The sequence below is a fragment of the Cydia splendana genome, chromosome 1 (genome assembly GCF_910591565.1).
Source record: "Cydia splendana chromosome 1, ilCydSple1.2, whole genome shotgun sequence".
In the NCBI taxonomy this organism is placed as follows: Eukaryota; Metazoa; Arthropoda; class Insecta; order Lepidoptera; family Tortricidae; genus Cydia; species Cydia splendana.
The window spans coordinates 20,455,156-20,473,350 of record NC_085960.1 but is presented as its reverse complement, the minus strand read 5'-3'; the positions used below and the strand labels follow the sequence as shown (position 1 = coordinate 20,473,350).

General features: G+C 35.8%; 1 protein-coding gene across 1 annotated transcript; it reads left to right on the top strand.

Moving 5' to 3' along the window:
- Positions 1-1,921: 1,921 nt before the first annotated feature.
- Positions 1,922-10,843, top strand: LOC134789671 (uncharacterized). Its single transcript, XM_063760308.1, has 8 exons — positions 1,922-2,171; positions 2,442-2,552; positions 3,624-4,042; positions 4,217-4,319; positions 5,474-5,569; positions 9,769-9,924; positions 10,325-10,438; positions 10,739-10,843. Exons 1-8 carry the CDS (start codon positions 1,965-1,967, stop codon positions 10,841-10,843), a joined length of 1,311 nt encoding a protein of 436 aa, XP_063616378.1. The 5' UTR covers positions 1,922-1,964.
- The last annotated feature ends 7,352 nt before the right edge of the window (positions 10,844-18,195 follow it).

Below are 18,195 nucleotides of genomic sequence, written 5' to 3'. Positions count from 1 at the left end.
AGAGCTCAGTCAGTGGGGATGAGTTTAAAAGTTTACGACAGAAATAAAGAAAGAGTGGCAATACTATAGAGGCTTTAGTACATGGAGTCTAATTGAACCCAGTTCGAATCTGTACTCCGATTTTTTTTGTTTATTATTGTTTTGTTATTAGAATTTCAACCACTGCTTTCAATGCATTACAATCAATATGTATTTAACTTAAGCGGTTATTTAAATATCAGAATAAGTGCATGTTATTAATTATTTTAATTAACAACAAAAGTAAAAACTAAGACGTAACCTTTACTTAGAGGCCAATTCGAACGTACTCTTGACATGAAAACTATTCCCCTTATTCATAAAACTTTACGAGCCTGAATTAGTTAAATTATGTTTTATCCCTTTCTTACATATACATAAGTCAAAATGACAGATAAAGACAAACGATTCATAGCTAATTCAGGCTTATAATGCGTGTATGAATAACGCCGTTAATCTGTAGGCCTAGCACAGCGGCGCGACATTATTTCGCCCACGAGATAGACTCGCCTTGTTTTAACATCTCGCGGGCGAGACACTGCCCGGTTCGAACTTTAAAATACGTCAAGTAATAGATCTAGAAACGATAGGGATTAGATGTGTCAGTGTCAAAAGTGACATTTTTGTTTGAAGAAACGTCACATTTGACACTGACATATCTAATCCATATCGTTTCTAGATCTATTAATTGATGTATCTTAAAGTTCGAATCGGGCCGACTGTCGCCACTCCTGTGCTAGCTCGGCTGAATGATGTCAGTTAGTTATCATTCACCCGTGCGTCTCGTTCGCGCCAATACATGTACGGACAAGTCCGAGCGAAATGTACGCGCAAATGATAACTAGTAAAAATAATATTGATATCATTTTGATATCAAGTGTACCAACGGTTGAATTTGCCTCAGAGGTGCGGTACTTATTTAGCTACCTACAAATAAACAGTTTCAATGGGTATCTAATTACCTACCTATGTAATTTCAGACATGATATCATCAAACGATTGTTTGAAGCAACGAAGTTGTCATAGAAAGTAAGAAAGCCTCTAATTTTGTAAGTAGAATGAAACAATGCAGCTCACTTTCCTATCATCAAAGATACCTAACCACGAACGGGAATTGCCAATTAATTGACGTTTTATGAAATAATTCATATCCATTGTTAATTATATTTTGAGTTATCTTTAAGTTAAAAATACAATATAAGTAGGTACATACTCGTATCATAATATATACCTATATATACTAAAGAAGATGTTCCGACTAGTCAGGCAAGCCGACTAGCCGGTAGTCGGTGATTAGTCGGCGACTAGTCGTTACTTTATAAACAACACAATAGGTACATTTTAGATTCCTGTAATTCTCAACAGTCCTTGCGCTCTGGTGGTTGCTTACTCTGCGTGCATACGATGGGCAGCTTCCGCACGGTCGGCGTATCTACCCCTTACATTTCATTGAATGGTCGAAAAGGACTTTGTGTGTTCGTCTCGGCTCCAAAACTTACGGGAGACCTTTTTTTCCGTACCATTCCCGTACGTGCATAAGCCGTAGAGCAGATCACATACAAGCCCTACTTAACAAATATTAATAAAATGGGTAGCAGATGGGACCATCGACAGTCATAACTCGTAACACAATGGACACAAATTCTGTTCAAACAACCGTTGTAAATACGTTTTGTCCTTCTTACTTCTCAGTCTAGTATTACGACTTGAACAATTGAAAAATATAGACATGGGCATGGAGGTTGAAGAAGCTGATATAATCAAACATGTTAATAACAATGTTGACCTCGAAGAAAACATGAAATTCGAATACTATTTGTAATTATTGAATTTGTTAATCGAGAGAGAAATTTTATAAATGAATTAATATATAAAAAATGTATGTTTTTTCTTCTTTCAGGTTACCTCCAAGGCAACAAACATTTTATCAGAAACTAGCTTTCGCAATGAACGTATTTGGTATGGGAAATCGAACTTGGTGGGGTTTCCCTCCTGTGCACAAGATTTTCGTGTGCAATGTCTGGTTGATGATTGTTGTTAGTCCGATGTGTTTAATTTTGCAATTTGTATACATGTATATAAATTTTGATGATCTTAATTTTAGAACTTTGGGAACCATGTTTTCAATTATTCCAGCAACTGCAGTCGTGGTGGTATGTGATTTTATTAATATTATACTCGTTTTATATTACTACAATTTTGGATTACATATAATTAATTATTAACTTCCTCCATGGCAAGTCCTGTCCCGGTTTTTTAGAAATCCGAGCAAACTGCGGCAAAGTAATTTTCAAGTTTTCACGTTTGTTCCACATTTGCCTACTTATTAATGTAAAGTCTTTTATTCGGTAGCAAGAGTGTACTTTTCCATTAGGTACCTAATGAATTAAAACAATTTATCTTTATTATAAACATATTTTTAGGCAAAGATATTCATTTGCATGATACCAGCTTACCCCCGAATAATGAAGGAGCTTATGGATAAAATACACTTAAACAATTTTATTGACGACGAAGATTCTTTCATAAAGAAGGTAAAGTTATCATTTATAGAGGGTGGAACATTTCTAGGGACTGAGCTGAAAGGATAGTGTTATCTATGTGATCTAAAATCAAATTATTATAATGGTAAAGCTGGATTAAAAAGTAAAACAGAATTATTAAAATAAAATATTTTTATATCAGTGACAACCCTACAAAGTTATTTACATTTTAAATTGACACATGTCATGTCATTAATAGGATTATCTTGCTAGGGTTGAAACATACAGATTTTTGCACTAATGTTTAAAAAACTGTATCTCAAAAACGGTTAGAAATATTGACGTGATTAATAAGTGAAAAATAAAGTACGTAGCCTAAACAATTCCCCGTTTGCATAAAAGTCCTTCGTTCTGTTCCACCCGATATAATGGTATTTAATTTGCTTTTAAAATCTATGTTTGTGTTTGAAAAAATAACTTGTTAGACGCAATCTAAAAATTATGTTTTGGATTCTTTTTCTCAATCTATGCACATTATTTGTTATTTGCAAAAAAATACCCCTTTTCGGCATGGCCCGAATAAACATTATGCATTGCTAAATGAAAAAAAAAAACTTTCATAAGTATATACTTATGTTGTTTTAAGCATTCATTTTTTCGCTTGATTGCTACGTAAAATAAAAAAGAAGGTTTCTACATGTCCGACACGTACTTTTCGAAGTGCAAACCCAATTTCAGAATCAATTACATACCTAACCTAGTGGAATACTATCCAATAACAGCTGTCATAGGATAAGCAAGACGTATTGCTTGCAAAGAAAGAAACCAATGTACCGAAGTATCAAGCCACCATCGGGAAATCGTTTCACTTTTCAGGAGGCCTATAGGAATTTTAAAAACCTCAACTTGACATTGATTTCACATTACGTGCAGTACATCCCACATGTACTAAATATACCTATGAGCGAGATGCACTAAGTGTGGTCAAATCGGTATCTAATAAAGTCGACATTTAAACCTTCCAATTGGCAAACGCGTGTTCCGTGTTGAAAAAATCATTTTCAAGCAATGTTTGTTAGGCCATTTCAAGACTACAGCCCTTAACACTGCTTGTTTTTACAGAAATTAATTCAAGTCGAACGTCACACCCGTTGGATCACGTTGTGTCTTGCAACTTTCATTCTTTTCGACTGGCTTCTATGGATTTTCGTTCCTCTCATGAACAACATTAAAAACAAACAAGTAATAGAAAAACGGCTGGTACGGATGGAAACGTGTTTGTACTTGTGGATGCCGTTTGACTACGGCTATGACTACAATACATGGGCTATAACTCACGCAATGAACGTGTACCTCGTTGGTACTGGTTGCTGTGTCTTTGCTCTTTATGATTCCATTAACTTTATTTTCATTTTTCACTTTCTGAGTCATATAGACGTACTAAAATACAAGATAAAAACATATTTTGCTACAAAGCTAGATGAATCTACAACTAAAACAAGGATTGTTGACATTATAAAATATCATTCTTTTATTTTAAGGTATGTAATGTAACCTTGCTTATTTTTATCCATCCATAAAATTATTCACTAAAATATTAAAAAGAGGATTGAAAAGAGGAGGTTATTCAATACGCTTGAATGTGTTTATTGACGGTATTATTTATTTACTTATATAGTACTTATATAAATATGTTGTATACTCATTTATTACAGCACTTTCAAAGATATGCAGGCTGCGTTTGGAATGAATGTAGCTGTAAATTATGCTCACAACCTAATCGTTGACAGTTTACTACTATACCAAATTATGATTGGGGTAAGTAGTAAGTACATTGATTGTGTTAATCTTATTTAAAAATAACACCTGCAGTCATTGCGTCAGGTAAGCACAAGTAAGTAGGTACAGTCAACGTCAAAGTTATATTGACGTATTTATTTATACCTACCTTACTTTTTTGTAAAGGCGGATAATGGAAACATATTTTGGACGTTGACAAAACTCAAATAAATACCATCAAAACATTTATAGACTGTTTCAAAGACCCTTACTTGGTTTTTTCTCGTCACTGAAACCTATTATCATAATAATAAAAATCAGGAGGCCTATTCGGATAATCAGTTTTTGTTATCAAATGGTTATAAATAATTATGATCTGTCAGCTGTCAACGGTGACATTTCTTTAACCAGATATGTCACTAATGCTAGCTGGCAGATCATATCCAAAATGTTCTGGTAGGTAAGTAATTAAAAATATTTCAAAATGTAAAATTTATATTTTCTATACACATACAAAAACATTACAGATTTCCCACTAGTCGCAAGGGTCGCAACTATCGAGTGACATTAAAAATGAACATAAAAATAAAAAGTACTTTAGTACCTATCTAGTTCAGCGCTCTGCTCGTCAAAAAACCGAATGAGAAAATTATAAAAGATTAATATAACTAATTACCTACGTCAAAACAATTTGATACCAAGTTATTTACCGCATGGCGCATAGTACGACATTGTTGCAGAGCTAACACACACCATTTAATGAGGCAACTTCTGAAACTAATCAGTCATTATGCCGCGTTGTACAGGCAGTTTACTATGTGTCTTGCGGTTTCAATAAAAATTTCGTTGTTGGGTTTATTTAAGCTTTATACGGTTTAACATTATGCGTGCAATTCATTCATACTTACCTATATTAATACCGGGTAATTTATCTATTTATATTGCAATTAATTATTACGAAATATTATACTCTAAAGGAGAGTCATATTGTGCGTTTTATTTTATAAACGTAGTAAATTTGGCCGCGATTTCGAATTCGTAAGAAAACGATTTCCAATGTTCGAAACTATAGCCAGTCTACAAAATATCCGCTTCAACAATTGCCCCGGGTTAGGCATGAGCGGTTCCAGCTGGTGCTTTTCGTCTAGACAAGCTTAGATTTCATCGCTAGAAATGTCTTTATTTTATTTCAGGATAAAGCAAACAGACTGTCCTATGTAATTATGATGCAGTTCCACATGGGAGGCCTGATATTAATGTCGCTCGCTTTAGAACAAATACGTATTAAGGTAAATGTTGTGTTCGTTTCGTTGCCCTTTAACATGAATTAAACGTCAACACTTTTTTCTCAAAAATGGACGGCAAAGTCGACTTTGACGTTTAAAAAATTGGTCGCGAAGCGCGTAGTTTATGGTCAGTCAAAAATTAAAAAGTTAAAAACATTGCAGTCTCGATTTTGGGACTGCAATGTTGCATACAAATTCCATTATTTGTCGTGTTCCAAACTTTTTAAAAGTTGAAATGGCCATATCAAATAAAGACACAGGCCCATTAAACAGCCAAAGAGATGATTAGTACTTATAATTATAATGTTTGGTACTGTAACTGGCCATATGCCTATTACGTAATATTAAGCTAATTTATCAATATAAAACTTACATTTTAGCGGTGAAGGAAAGCTTCCGGGAGCTTCCTTGCCAGGCATGTGTTTACGTTCTTGATTTTCATTGAATTTCTGATAATGGTAACTCGAAGCACTTGATTTCATAGTCTAGTCTTTATCATATGTATCCACGATTAAATTAATTGCTAATTAACTTAGTAAAAACAAAATAATAACAAGGATTTGTTTACGAAAACATTTGACAGTAGGGGAGGTCGTTGACATTGACAGGTGTTAGCGCGGTGACGTTCTGATATCGTTTTAAACCGCAAAATTCAAAAAGCGTGAGGTAGATAAAAGGTTACAATGATTAAATAATTAACTTCTATTATATGTTTAATACATTATTATAAAAATAAACATGAAATACGTCAGTACGGACGCAATATTTGGAATCATAAAGGGAAAGATGTTAACTCAAACATACTTTTGGTTGCTTTAGTGTGCGTAGGTATCGTTGAAAAATAGCTTCATCAGCATTAATAGATTATGAACGTTAAAGTGTAGGACATAAGGCTTATGTAAACAGAATAGGATTTAAATATTTGAATTTCGAATACTGTCGCCAGTTTTATGATCGTATTGTTCGGGTATGGTTCCGTTGGGTTCGGCAGATTATGAGCCTTAATGAGTGGGACATATGACTTAGTAAACAAACAAGGATTTAAGATCTTTACTTCTAAGAGGATCATGTCGCTATTTTTATGACTGCATTGATAGCCTCCACCTTGCTAACATTAAACGATTATGAGTATTAATATGCAGGGAATAAGCACTTTCGAATAGTAAACAAACGGGGATATATGACTCTTCTTCTTGAAGCGTTGAAACGTTTGTCGCCATTTGGATATTATATAAGGCTGAGCGGGCCTTGCTTACGGGCTTATTCATTCTCTGATCTCCGACTAACAGTGTCTCTGGCTTAGGGCATACATAGTGCTGATGGGTGGAGTTTCTCTACTACTTTTTCTATGTTTGGGTTTACCTGGAATTATCCTAGTAAATTTAAATTTGGAATTTGTGTCTGTGTTTGGTTTTACGGGGACAATATCGTCGTAAAGCTGAACTTAGATTATTGTGGAGATTCTTTGCTTGCCTGTACCTGTGTTTCTTTTGTCGTGAAGTTTTCTACACTGTGTTTCTGGGTTCAGCTTTGGGGGTACAATACCGTTACAAAGCGTGGATTCAGAATGGCAGTGTTTGGGGGAATTTCATGGTTTTGTTTTATTTTGCGTGGGGTTCTTTTTGTAAAAGTAAACTTAGATATTCTCATACCTTCCTAAAGAGTCTTTTTGCTATTTTTAAAGCCAGATCATTGTTTGGACTGACAGTTTGTCCAGCTAAGCATTCACTCCGCCTAACGGTGTCAAAGGATTGGATGGTTAGGAGTCTTTTGCTCCAAGTGTGAGAGAGCTTGGCATTCCCTTTTATACTTGCACAAGGGATGAGCATCTCACTGGTCTCAAAGTCCAGCTGTTTAGATGGATGTGGGGACGTCACGTGTGCGTCATCCGGAGTAATCTGGGCCCACTGAAGTCGGCAGTAATTGAGGCTAGGTCCCCGCTTAAATATATTTATCTATTTCGGTGCATTGGTACGTGCTTGTGCTGGTTGCAGGGCGGGACTCTGTCGTGATTGATATCATATCTCACAGTTTAGGTCGTGGCAGAGTTTCTCTTGTGATTGGTGCGGGTGTGTGCTAAGGGTATCGAGCGATTATATACACGGAATAGGGCGGCCTACTTCCTACCTCTTAGCCCGCGGGCGTAGGAAGGGGGGTCAAAAACACCGGCCTGTAGGTTGCCTTATCGGTTTCGCCTGCCGAACGATTACAGCTTCTCGTAGGGACAACACTTGTGTATATTACAAAGCATTAGGTCGATGGTAAGAACGAACTATGCTTTGAATATACTAGATTAGGGCCTACGTTTACGTTTAGGAATAGGGTAGAATCACACACTAAATATGGGGCTTCTGTTAGGTTGGTATATATTTCTCCTTTTAAGGACTTCATATATGGTATCATTATTTTAAGTCATGCGGTAAGGTGGTTAATCGTCTAAATCTCATCATTTATCTGGGTAAAAAGGTAATATTTCAATTTTATCTATCACAATTCTGGTCTTCTGGAGTAGAAATGAAGTACTGGGTATTGTAATCAGGTTTCTAAGGTATTTACAAAACAAATTCTTTAATATCAAGCTGGGTTTAGGAACACAGACTTTTCTGAGATAGAAAATCGAAGAAAGGATTGTTTTAGGGACCCTTTGGCAGGCAGAAGTAATCCAGAGGATGTTTCGAGCTAAATATATCTACTCGTCTTGATATTCTAGTCTTATAAGCTTAATTTTTAACAAATAAACTTAGTACTTCGTTTATACCTCTAAAAATCAGATTTACTCTTAGTTCTGGGAAATGGGATTAAAGGATTCGTATCCTTAGCTTTTGAATGTAAAAAAGATTAGTAATTATGATGACTGATGGATACTTTGACACTTCTTTTCATCATCATCTAGGTGCGCTTATCTTACGAAGTGTTGGTCATAGCCCTTCCGGCTAAAATGGTAGGCTAGGTGTTTCGATTGATTTTGTAATCGGACTAAGAGTTCCCAGACTTGCATCGGGCATACGGAGTAGCACGTGTGAATAAGTCACACATCGCTTAGAAGTTGATAGTTAACTGTAATTATCCTTAAAATCCTAGGGAGTAAATGAGCTTACCTCAGGAGTGCTACTTCTATGTTATCCCGGGGACTTAATAGGCGTAGCAGGATTTTATCAACAAATATTGTTATATTTATATTATCAATTATCGTATATGCTGCATATATCTTCAATATCATTCTTGTTTTGGTTCTTTTGATGACACTTACATTACGCCATAAAACTAGTAGTATTTTCTATTCTTATAATTAAATAAAAAGGTTTCATTCTATTTCTTAGCTACGTCATAAATTATATTAAATATTCTTTAATTAAAATCTAGGTAGGTAATAATATCTAAAAACAGAGTCCAAAATTTAGCTTTACTCATTAAAGAATCTAGGTTTCCGCGGTTCACTTCGAGGGGGTCCTAACTGCTAGCTAGACGATCACGACAAGGCCAAATTATAGGGGTAATTATTAATGGGGGGTTTATTATATGTATTTATTATGGGGGTATTTTTATATATATATAAGTGGGGAGGCTACATTTTTGGTTCCGTGACCAAGGGATCTAAAATGTTCCTTTTAGGTTCATTTTGGATACCGAGGTTTCTAAAAATAAATAATAGAAAGTAGCCCAATGGGTTACAGTACCGCGACTATTTAGCTGTCTCAAATAGGTTGGCGTATTTTCGGCAGAAAAATACACTTCTATTTATTAATTAAAAAAATAAAAAGGCGGCAAAGCTAATTTTTTCAATTGTTTCTACTTTTTTCTGTGAAAATATATACGTAAGAACGTTGATTCTGTAAAATATTTCTATTATATTTATATTTCTTGCACCATTTTTGAGAAAAGCACTATATATGACTCGGCTGGAAGGCTACTTGCTGGCTTCGGATTCAATTAAACGGACTCCCAAGGTCGTCCGTTTAATACGAATCCTCAGCCTGCAAGTAGCTACTTCCGAGCCTCGACAATAATGTACTATTACGTGCTTCAGTAATTTATGATAATTAATCAGTATGAACATTAAGGACCACAAGTCCACGCAAAACTCATTCATTCGCATTCAGTACCTCGTAATTGAAAATTATACAAATTTAATATAATATACGTTATAAGCCTTATATTGCTAAAAAAAAAAACAATAAATAACTAAGTACCTATTTTGAAAGACGGACGACCTGCCGCTATTGCTGTACAACGTGCCTTGGGAGAAGATGTCAGTACGTAATCAAAAGTTACTACTACCAATCTTACGCCGAATGCAGACTCCTTTGGTGTTCAAGGCGTCCGGTGGGCTAAGAGCTGGAGTAAGGCCTTTGGCATCGGTAAGTATAGATGGGGAGAAGCGCGGCATAAAGGATGACTCAATTTAGACCGGGCCGTGTCCGGGCCGGAGCTTCCGGCGCTTACTTTTCTATGACATGACATGCGATCACGTGATGCTTTCCATAGAGAACGATGCGCCGGAAGCTCCGGCCCAGATACGGCCCGGTCTAACGAGAGTCATCCTTAAGAGCGCAGAGTAGTATCATATGGATGCTACCAGTTTTTATATAGACACATGGTCTGTCTAGGCTTTTAAGTTTGTTTTGTAATTTATTTTATTAATTATTCTTAATTAAGATAATTTCTCCGATAAAACATTACATTACCTTGGTTTGGACAACACGAAACTATTAACCACTTTCGGAGCAAATGCATTGTAAACATTGTGTTTTATTTCAGATCCTCAAATCGACATTTTCGTACTATGTTATGTTGAAATCTAGTATAGGGGTCAAACAGATCACAGTGTTATGTCTTTCCTGTAGACATACACAAGAGTTAAGGGCTATAAAGGTTAATTTTCTTATTTAACCCTTATCCACGTGAAAAGGTCCTCCTTTTATTTAAAGAACTATGATAAAATCATTACTTACATGCCCACAAGCTGTTAACTATTGCCCACAGGAGAGAAAACTAGTGTGTTATCGCGAACAGCACATTTTTCTCTCCTGTGGGCAATAGTTAACAGCTTGTGGGCATGTAAGCAATGATTTTATCATAGTTCTCTAAATAAAAGGAGGACCTTTTCACGTGGATAAGGGTTAAATAAGAAAATTAACCTTTATAGCCCTTAACTCTTGTGTATGTCTACAGGAAAGACATAACACAGTGATCTGTTTGACCCATAGAATAAAATATGCCAGCAGAGGCAACTGGATGATTTTTAAAGAGCAGGAAAGCAAATGTAGCGTAGTGTAGTTTATTTATTTATTTCACTGCTGACTATATATGGAGTACTAAATCTACGACGTATGACATTATTGCATAAATAATAAACTATTTTCAAAATACGTATAAGTATTGTTTTTTTTTCATCTTGTTTTAGCTTTGATTGAATTGCAAATAGAAAGGAAAAGTGGGTGTAACGTAATTTCTTTACTTTATTTACTTTACACGAGTTTTATATCCATCCATTCGTGAGTGGGCGGCAAACAAGGGAATGGACGCGACAAGCCTTACGGGAGCACTCGGAAACAATTCATTCACATAAACTTTACACTTAACGGCCTAGTTGTTTGCTGTTGCAGTAGTCAAGGTACCTACCTAATACAATAAGATAAATATGTAGGTGGTAGATATTTCACAGACACACCATTATGAAGCGTTTACGAGGAGCAAGAGGTAAGACAGCATACATGGGTGAATTTTTTAACGTAAAATGTTATACTGGGAACATCACAACTGAATTGACCAATTTAAGGATGACTCACTTTAGACCGGGAAGTGTCCGCGCCGGAGCTTCCGGCGCATCGTTTTCTATGGAAAGCTATCGGTATAAGCTATATAAAATCGTTTTCTATCACGTGATCGCCTGTCATGTCATAGAAAAGTAAGCGCCGGAAGCTCCGGCCCTGACACGGCCCGGTCTAACGTGAGTCATCCTTTAGAATATTGATAGCCTATGTTCAATCAACCCTAGTGCGCATAAAACAGGCCGTAGTTGCTGTGAATGCTGCAGTCATATAGAAGCATAATTATATACTTAATACTTCGAGCAACACCGGCTTCCGACACATCGGAAGGGAGGGGCCCAAGCGATATCTCACCGTACAAATCTTTCTGCCATTTTTCGCGGGGGGAAAGGTGCACACAGTCGCACTTCTCACACACTTACATACAAAATCCAATCTGTAATGACGACACAAATACATAGAAAATGACACACGTCAAAGACAAATCTTGCAAACCTCGATCTCTTTTTGTGTGCGGACGAGTGACAAGTGTCACAACACGCACACTAACACATTTTCGTTGAAGTATGTTATTGTATTCTGAGAGATGAGAAGTCGGATTTGTCGCTCGACCGATCCGCAATTTGTACTGAGCGAGCAAAATCGATAAATCCAACAATTACATGACACTAAAATATAATAATTGTGTTTGAATGTAATTAAACGTATGATATGTAAAAAAAAATATTACATGTGAAATGTAACACTTTCTTTTTGTAAATTTGATGTCCCCGACCTCTTTTTATAACAAAAAACCGAGCAAACAGGCATTTTTGTGCAGCAGTGTTCACGCGCGCGTCTGGACTCGGTCTAGTGAAAAATCCAAGTGCAACTAGTTTTATTACCCGCGCTAGATTAGATTGACGCGCTAATCTTGTACCTCGGCAGAGGGGAAATAGCGCGAATGCCGCCTCCCTTCCGTGTTGCTCGAAGACTTAATACATTTGATAAGAAATAGTTTTAAATGTTACTTTCTGCTTGCGATTGCAGCAGCATTGCTGATGTAGCGTTTCTGCTGCGGTATTGCAGCGACTAAAATGGGCCATGTCATGTCACTGTCACTGTCAATCCTGATAAAAGGAGTGTCTCAGGCATACATTTTCGCCGCGCGGTAGAAAAGAGAGTGTTACGTCTTACGTCTTACGCTGTCTCGAGTTTAACATTTTTTCCCCACCTCAAAAGTGCACAGCGCCGCTAAAGAAGTATTCACTTCAAAAGAATTTCCAAAGTCGGTCCAGTAATGACGGAGATAATTAAGTATGGAGTAACAAACATTAAAAACATACCGTAAAACGGGGTGAGTAGGTTTCGCGGGGAGAGGTGGGTTATGAATGGGGAGAGAAGGTTTGAGAGGGGGGTGAGAAGGGATTTTAAAGCTACTGCTACAAAAATAATGTATTCCAATTAAAAATGGAGCTATAATACGCATAATAAAAAAAATCGATCCAACAATCTTCCAAAATCACCTTTGTATGAAAACCCCTCTCACCCCAAATACGAGGCACTACGGGGTGAGGTGGGTTTTCCTCTTTATCGTCAAAGTTATGAAATGGAACTACCCAAAATAAATAAATAAACTAAAATACAAACGTCCGGAACATTTATTAACTAAATACACCATTCAGTTTTCATATGTAAAAATAAAATGTTATCGAGGTTTGAATTTCAGTTTTGACCCTACTCACTCCATTTTACGGTACAACCTAATTGATATCCTCCTCCTTTTGAGATTTGGAAGTCGGTTAATAAGAGCAGACAACATTGTACAGAACGTTAATCAGTCTGACTGAGGTTGTTAAATGCAGTTCGTGTTGCTGTTTATAAGTATCTATTATCCTACGACAAACTGGCTCCACGGTTACGAACATTGCAGTTTCCGAATAATTTGCCAAGTTCAGAGATATTTTTTCCAGTCAATTACAATGGTACAGTCACGAGCTTTAATTTGCCATGCCACACATACCTAATGTTTGGTACCTATTATTTTTTGAAATCCTTCCAAAAGTTTCCGAGATTCTGAATAAATAAAATGCAATACTTAATAAATAGTGAGTGTGTAAGGAAATCGTATATGGTAGATCCCATGATCCCCTGAGCCGTAGTAAAAAGTGTGACAACGGTAGGAAGAAGATGGTAGATCGATGCGTTTCGAATCATGAGAAATAAATTAAACTCGTGGAACAAATCATCTACGCGTGTAATGACAAAAGAACAAAACTTCATACATCATGGATGACTTTACGAGCAGAAAAGTGATTTCGCAGCCAATAGCGAGTGAGCTTTCCATAACATGAAAGTTTTTCGTAACTGCTCCTCCATAAAAGAAAACGAGTGAGCGACTGAGCACGTCGCAAAAATATTGGTCACATCGGACCAACTTTCCGAGTGGTGTCTAGTGACTTTGTTTTTGATGTCTTTTGAAAATATGCTGCAAGTGATTGTGAACACCGCATGCGACTGGTCAAATGCATATTGCAACTCTAGTACATGAACGTGCGTCGCTTAGCGTTTTGCACGTGAAATACCTAGTTGCTTTGTCTTGGATTTGTAATAAGAAATTAAAAACATTAAATGTGTATTAGGACGGTTAGATAATACAATTTGGATAAATAATTTATAAAGTACTTTACGGATTATGGAGCATTTCAATAAAAACAGTTTTTATGTTTATTTTACTTATTTAGTTATTATTTTGTACCTACGTACAAAGTTTTACAACACGCATGCCACTATTGAATCCTCGAGGGTTTAAAAAGTGGAGTTCAATAGGAAATACAAATAATGTAAACAAATACTTATGACAGATTTATAATTGACGTACTTGTATATTAACCTAAAAATTTTACTATGGTCGTTTTCCTTGTTTTCGTTCTCATGCTTTTATATTATTTACGTTGCACGTTCGAGAAAAGTATTTTTCTTCAACCGTCATTTTCTTTTTCCGTTTAAAAGTTTTTATTATAAAAATATTTTTTAAATGATTTCCAAGTTTTTGTCTACGTTTTACTTAGTCAAATTCGATAACGAGATGAAAGAAAAACGCCATGTTAAGCATATTGCAAAGCAAAATGTGAATAATGTAAATCAAGATAATGATAGGGGTAATAATAAACCTTGTAACGGTTACGCCAAATTTTCCCGACACTGTGTAAAGAATTATAAATAATTCAGGTTCTTATCAACCGAACGGATTTACGCGGAATTTTTTTAAGGCAATTTTTAATAGCCATCACATAATATTTAAAAAATTTGGGCACAGCCAAGATTACAACAATATCTTGTCAACTACTCTCACGGACCGTCTCAGTTAAGCGGTAGATCAATAGCAAAAACTAAAATATATTTTTTCACCTTTTGCGTAAGGGCTACCTTACGCAAAAGCACGGATGATGGTCGTTTTTGTTTACGTGACAGCGTGATAAAACGGTATCCGTCACTTTCTATCCCGCGGTGTTAAAAAGTGACGGTTATTTTATCAGGTGGATAAACGTGGATAAAGCCATCCATAATTAAATACGCCTGCAGGTAGGTAGAGACCCGTGTGATAAAATGGTTGTTTGCGGATGCAGGGAAAATTCTCTACCTATCGTTGCTTATACTACTCTCCTTGTTTTTATGACGCAGGAAACAAAACAACACTAAATTGTTATCATAGGTGTTCAGAATCACGAAAAAGTTGACGCTCCCGTTTGTTTATAGAAACGAGTGAGAGATTTCCCTGGAATGTTGTTTTTTTTTATGAATTCCTGCAGTTTGATCATAAAGGAATGTGTGTCATTTTTAATTATGCACACGTGAACCGACTGAAACACATTACTTTTGTTTGAGTTATCCGTGTTTTCTGAGGAAGTAAGAAGGATTTTGTCATTGAACCTTAAAAAAACTGTAAACATTTCGAAGTGAAAATGCATTATGGGGTCTAATTCTGCAAAAAAAATGTAGGTAATCAATTTGTGTTAGTATAATCATCAAATAGATTGTATACCTACAGAATAGAAACAGGTAAGAAACCAGTTAGTTCAAATCCCACAAGGGCCACACGCTGTCTACCGTAAGTTAGGTACTAAAACGTAATGTCGTGGTAGATATTTCATCCTGAGCCATCAAATTTGTCGTGATTCTAATGTATTTACCAAAAAGGAAGGACATAATTAATGAGCTTTTTATCAATGTGAAATTCCAACACAACGTAAGGTGGGAAGTACACTTAACTTAATAAATTATGTACACCTGATTTGTATTACATATGCCTTCATTCACGCTTCATTAAATACGTAACATTAAGGTCCAATTTCTTCAATCATCTAGTTATATAGAACATAACTATTTTCTGTACGTCCTCGTGCGGTGGCCTGGCAATGTGGTCTGTCAGGCCAATTTATCTGCGGGTACGCCAGGTGCGAGCGACCAAAAGCGGCTTAATTGTACAACTTGATTAACTTCCAATGCTCATGATTGTACTAATGAACCTAGTTGATGCACATGTTGGAAAGTTAGCAATGGTTCTAAATTAACTACTATCCAAAACCCGCAAATATATGTGCAAGTATCTACTTTCTATCGATAAGGTGTTAATCTGGGAGTGATAACTACTATATACTTACATATCATATTTTTTTCTATTAATATTGCCCGTAAACTTATGATATGTAAAACACATTATATTAGATACTTATTTAAATACGTAAGAAACGCGCTTACGAATACGGTAGGTACTATGAAAAACAATTACAAATTAAAGAAGGATTGTTTTTCCTAGGAAAAACAGAACTGGTGAATTCACACCATCCATATTGTCCAGTGCGACATAAATACGAGTGCAATCGCAATCACTGTAATGTATAGCGATGAAAGCCTCATGATCGCTGTTTATTTGCCCATTTAACTGCTATCTAGATTGCTTTCGGAATGAACATTGTTCCGAGTTAAATGCGACAACACTATTGCTCAACGTCTTTATGTTAAGGGTAAATATACTTTTTAGGGTTCCGTTCCAAAGGGTAAAAACGGGACCCTATTACTAAGACTATCCGTCCGTCTCTCTGTCTGTCCGTTTGTCTGTCACCAGGCTGTATCTCATGAACCGTGATAACTAGGCAGTTGAAATTTTCACAGATGATGTATTTCTGTTGCCGCTATAACAACAAATACTAAAAACAGAATAAAATAAATAATTAAGTAGGGCTCCCGTACAACAAACGTTGCCGTTTTTTGCGTAATGGTACGGAAATCTTCGTGCGCGAGCCCGATTCGCACTTGACTGTTTTTTTGAAGTTCATTAATTAATAGAAAAAAATTATAACGAATATTTACGCTATCTCGACGTTAGATACAAGCCTCACGTTTCAAAAACAATAATTGGTTTTAAAAACTCAGAACCCTCCAGGCTAAGGCATTTTCTCTAAAGAAAAAAGGCCGGGGAAAAAAATCAATTTTTAGTTAAAGCAACAAAACCCGTTTAATTATATCTAGTGTCTATATAACGCGGATAAAATAGGCACATGGAGAAGTTTCCGATTTCCGACATCCTCCACCTATGAACAGCTGCCATACGCCCGGATCAAATAAGTCCGTAATAAAAAAAAAATGGCCTTTGCATGCTCACAAAATTGTTTTTGGGATTACATCGTAGCCCTCCGTCTAGAAGATTTACTTACAACTTAAAAATAAATCAAACTAATGAGAAGTTATGATTTTTGAGAAAATCTTGCTATTTTTAGGGTTTCGTCGATATACGAACAAGTAGGTACATCTATAGGTACTACTTAAGTAGGATTTGTTACATGTATAGACTTACGAGTATAAGGAGGTTCCTTAGAAATTTTATTACCTATTTAATAACAAGAAATTGCAGCACAGCTAATCGGCTTAATAGGTTACATTTAGTTTACCAATAATATAACAAAAGGTATATTGTAGATAAATGCCTACCTACCTATAGCTTTAGGATTATAAAGTATAATATGAGATCTTTGTTGTATTTTGTACATATCCATAGTAAATATATTTTAATGTATATAATCCAAACAATTAAAAACATCAGTACTACTTTATAATGTAGGATAGTAAAAGACAGACATTCCTTCAAACAGGTTTGTCAAAGATATCCTTTCGTTAATTTACACATAATACTTTTCCAATAAGAGAAATTCCTTTTCCATTGAGTATCAAGTCCCGAGTCTGAACACCTTTATCAAAGCTTCAAGAATAATCCCATTTCGCAAGGGCGGGTAAATACGTCGTATTTACTCGTTCCCGGGCCGATCGATTCGGATGACATTTGGGATTTGATCGTGTTAGCACAAGCGTTTCAAGTCTTGCATCCCACTTGATATATTGGCGTAAAATTAATTTTGAAATGTAAAATATTATATAAGTAGGTACACCGTTAGATCGTTTCATGTGTGTATCATGAGTGAGTGTGTATGAGATTGGTTCATAACATTGATGTAATACTATTATTAAAATTAATGTAAATTTATTAAAGAAGATAAGTAAATATGTAATACAACAAAAAAAGTACTCAATAATACTTAAAACTTCCTGAAACCAAAACATTCTGGGGACATGAAAGTGAACACTAAATCATCAAAATGCTAAATATGTTAACACCCTGAAAAGGTGTTATTTATATTCACGCCTTGTTTTGTTGAATTTCTTGTGGCTCATAAGCCCGGCCCAAGGTAAAAGCTCGTCGCAAAAAAGGAAAACAAAAAGTTTAGGTTCATTAAACTTGGCACTTCCAACACGTTGAGAAGCTTTTAATTATATTTCGTGGATCGTGGTCTACACTTTATTTATGTTGAAATATGACAAGTG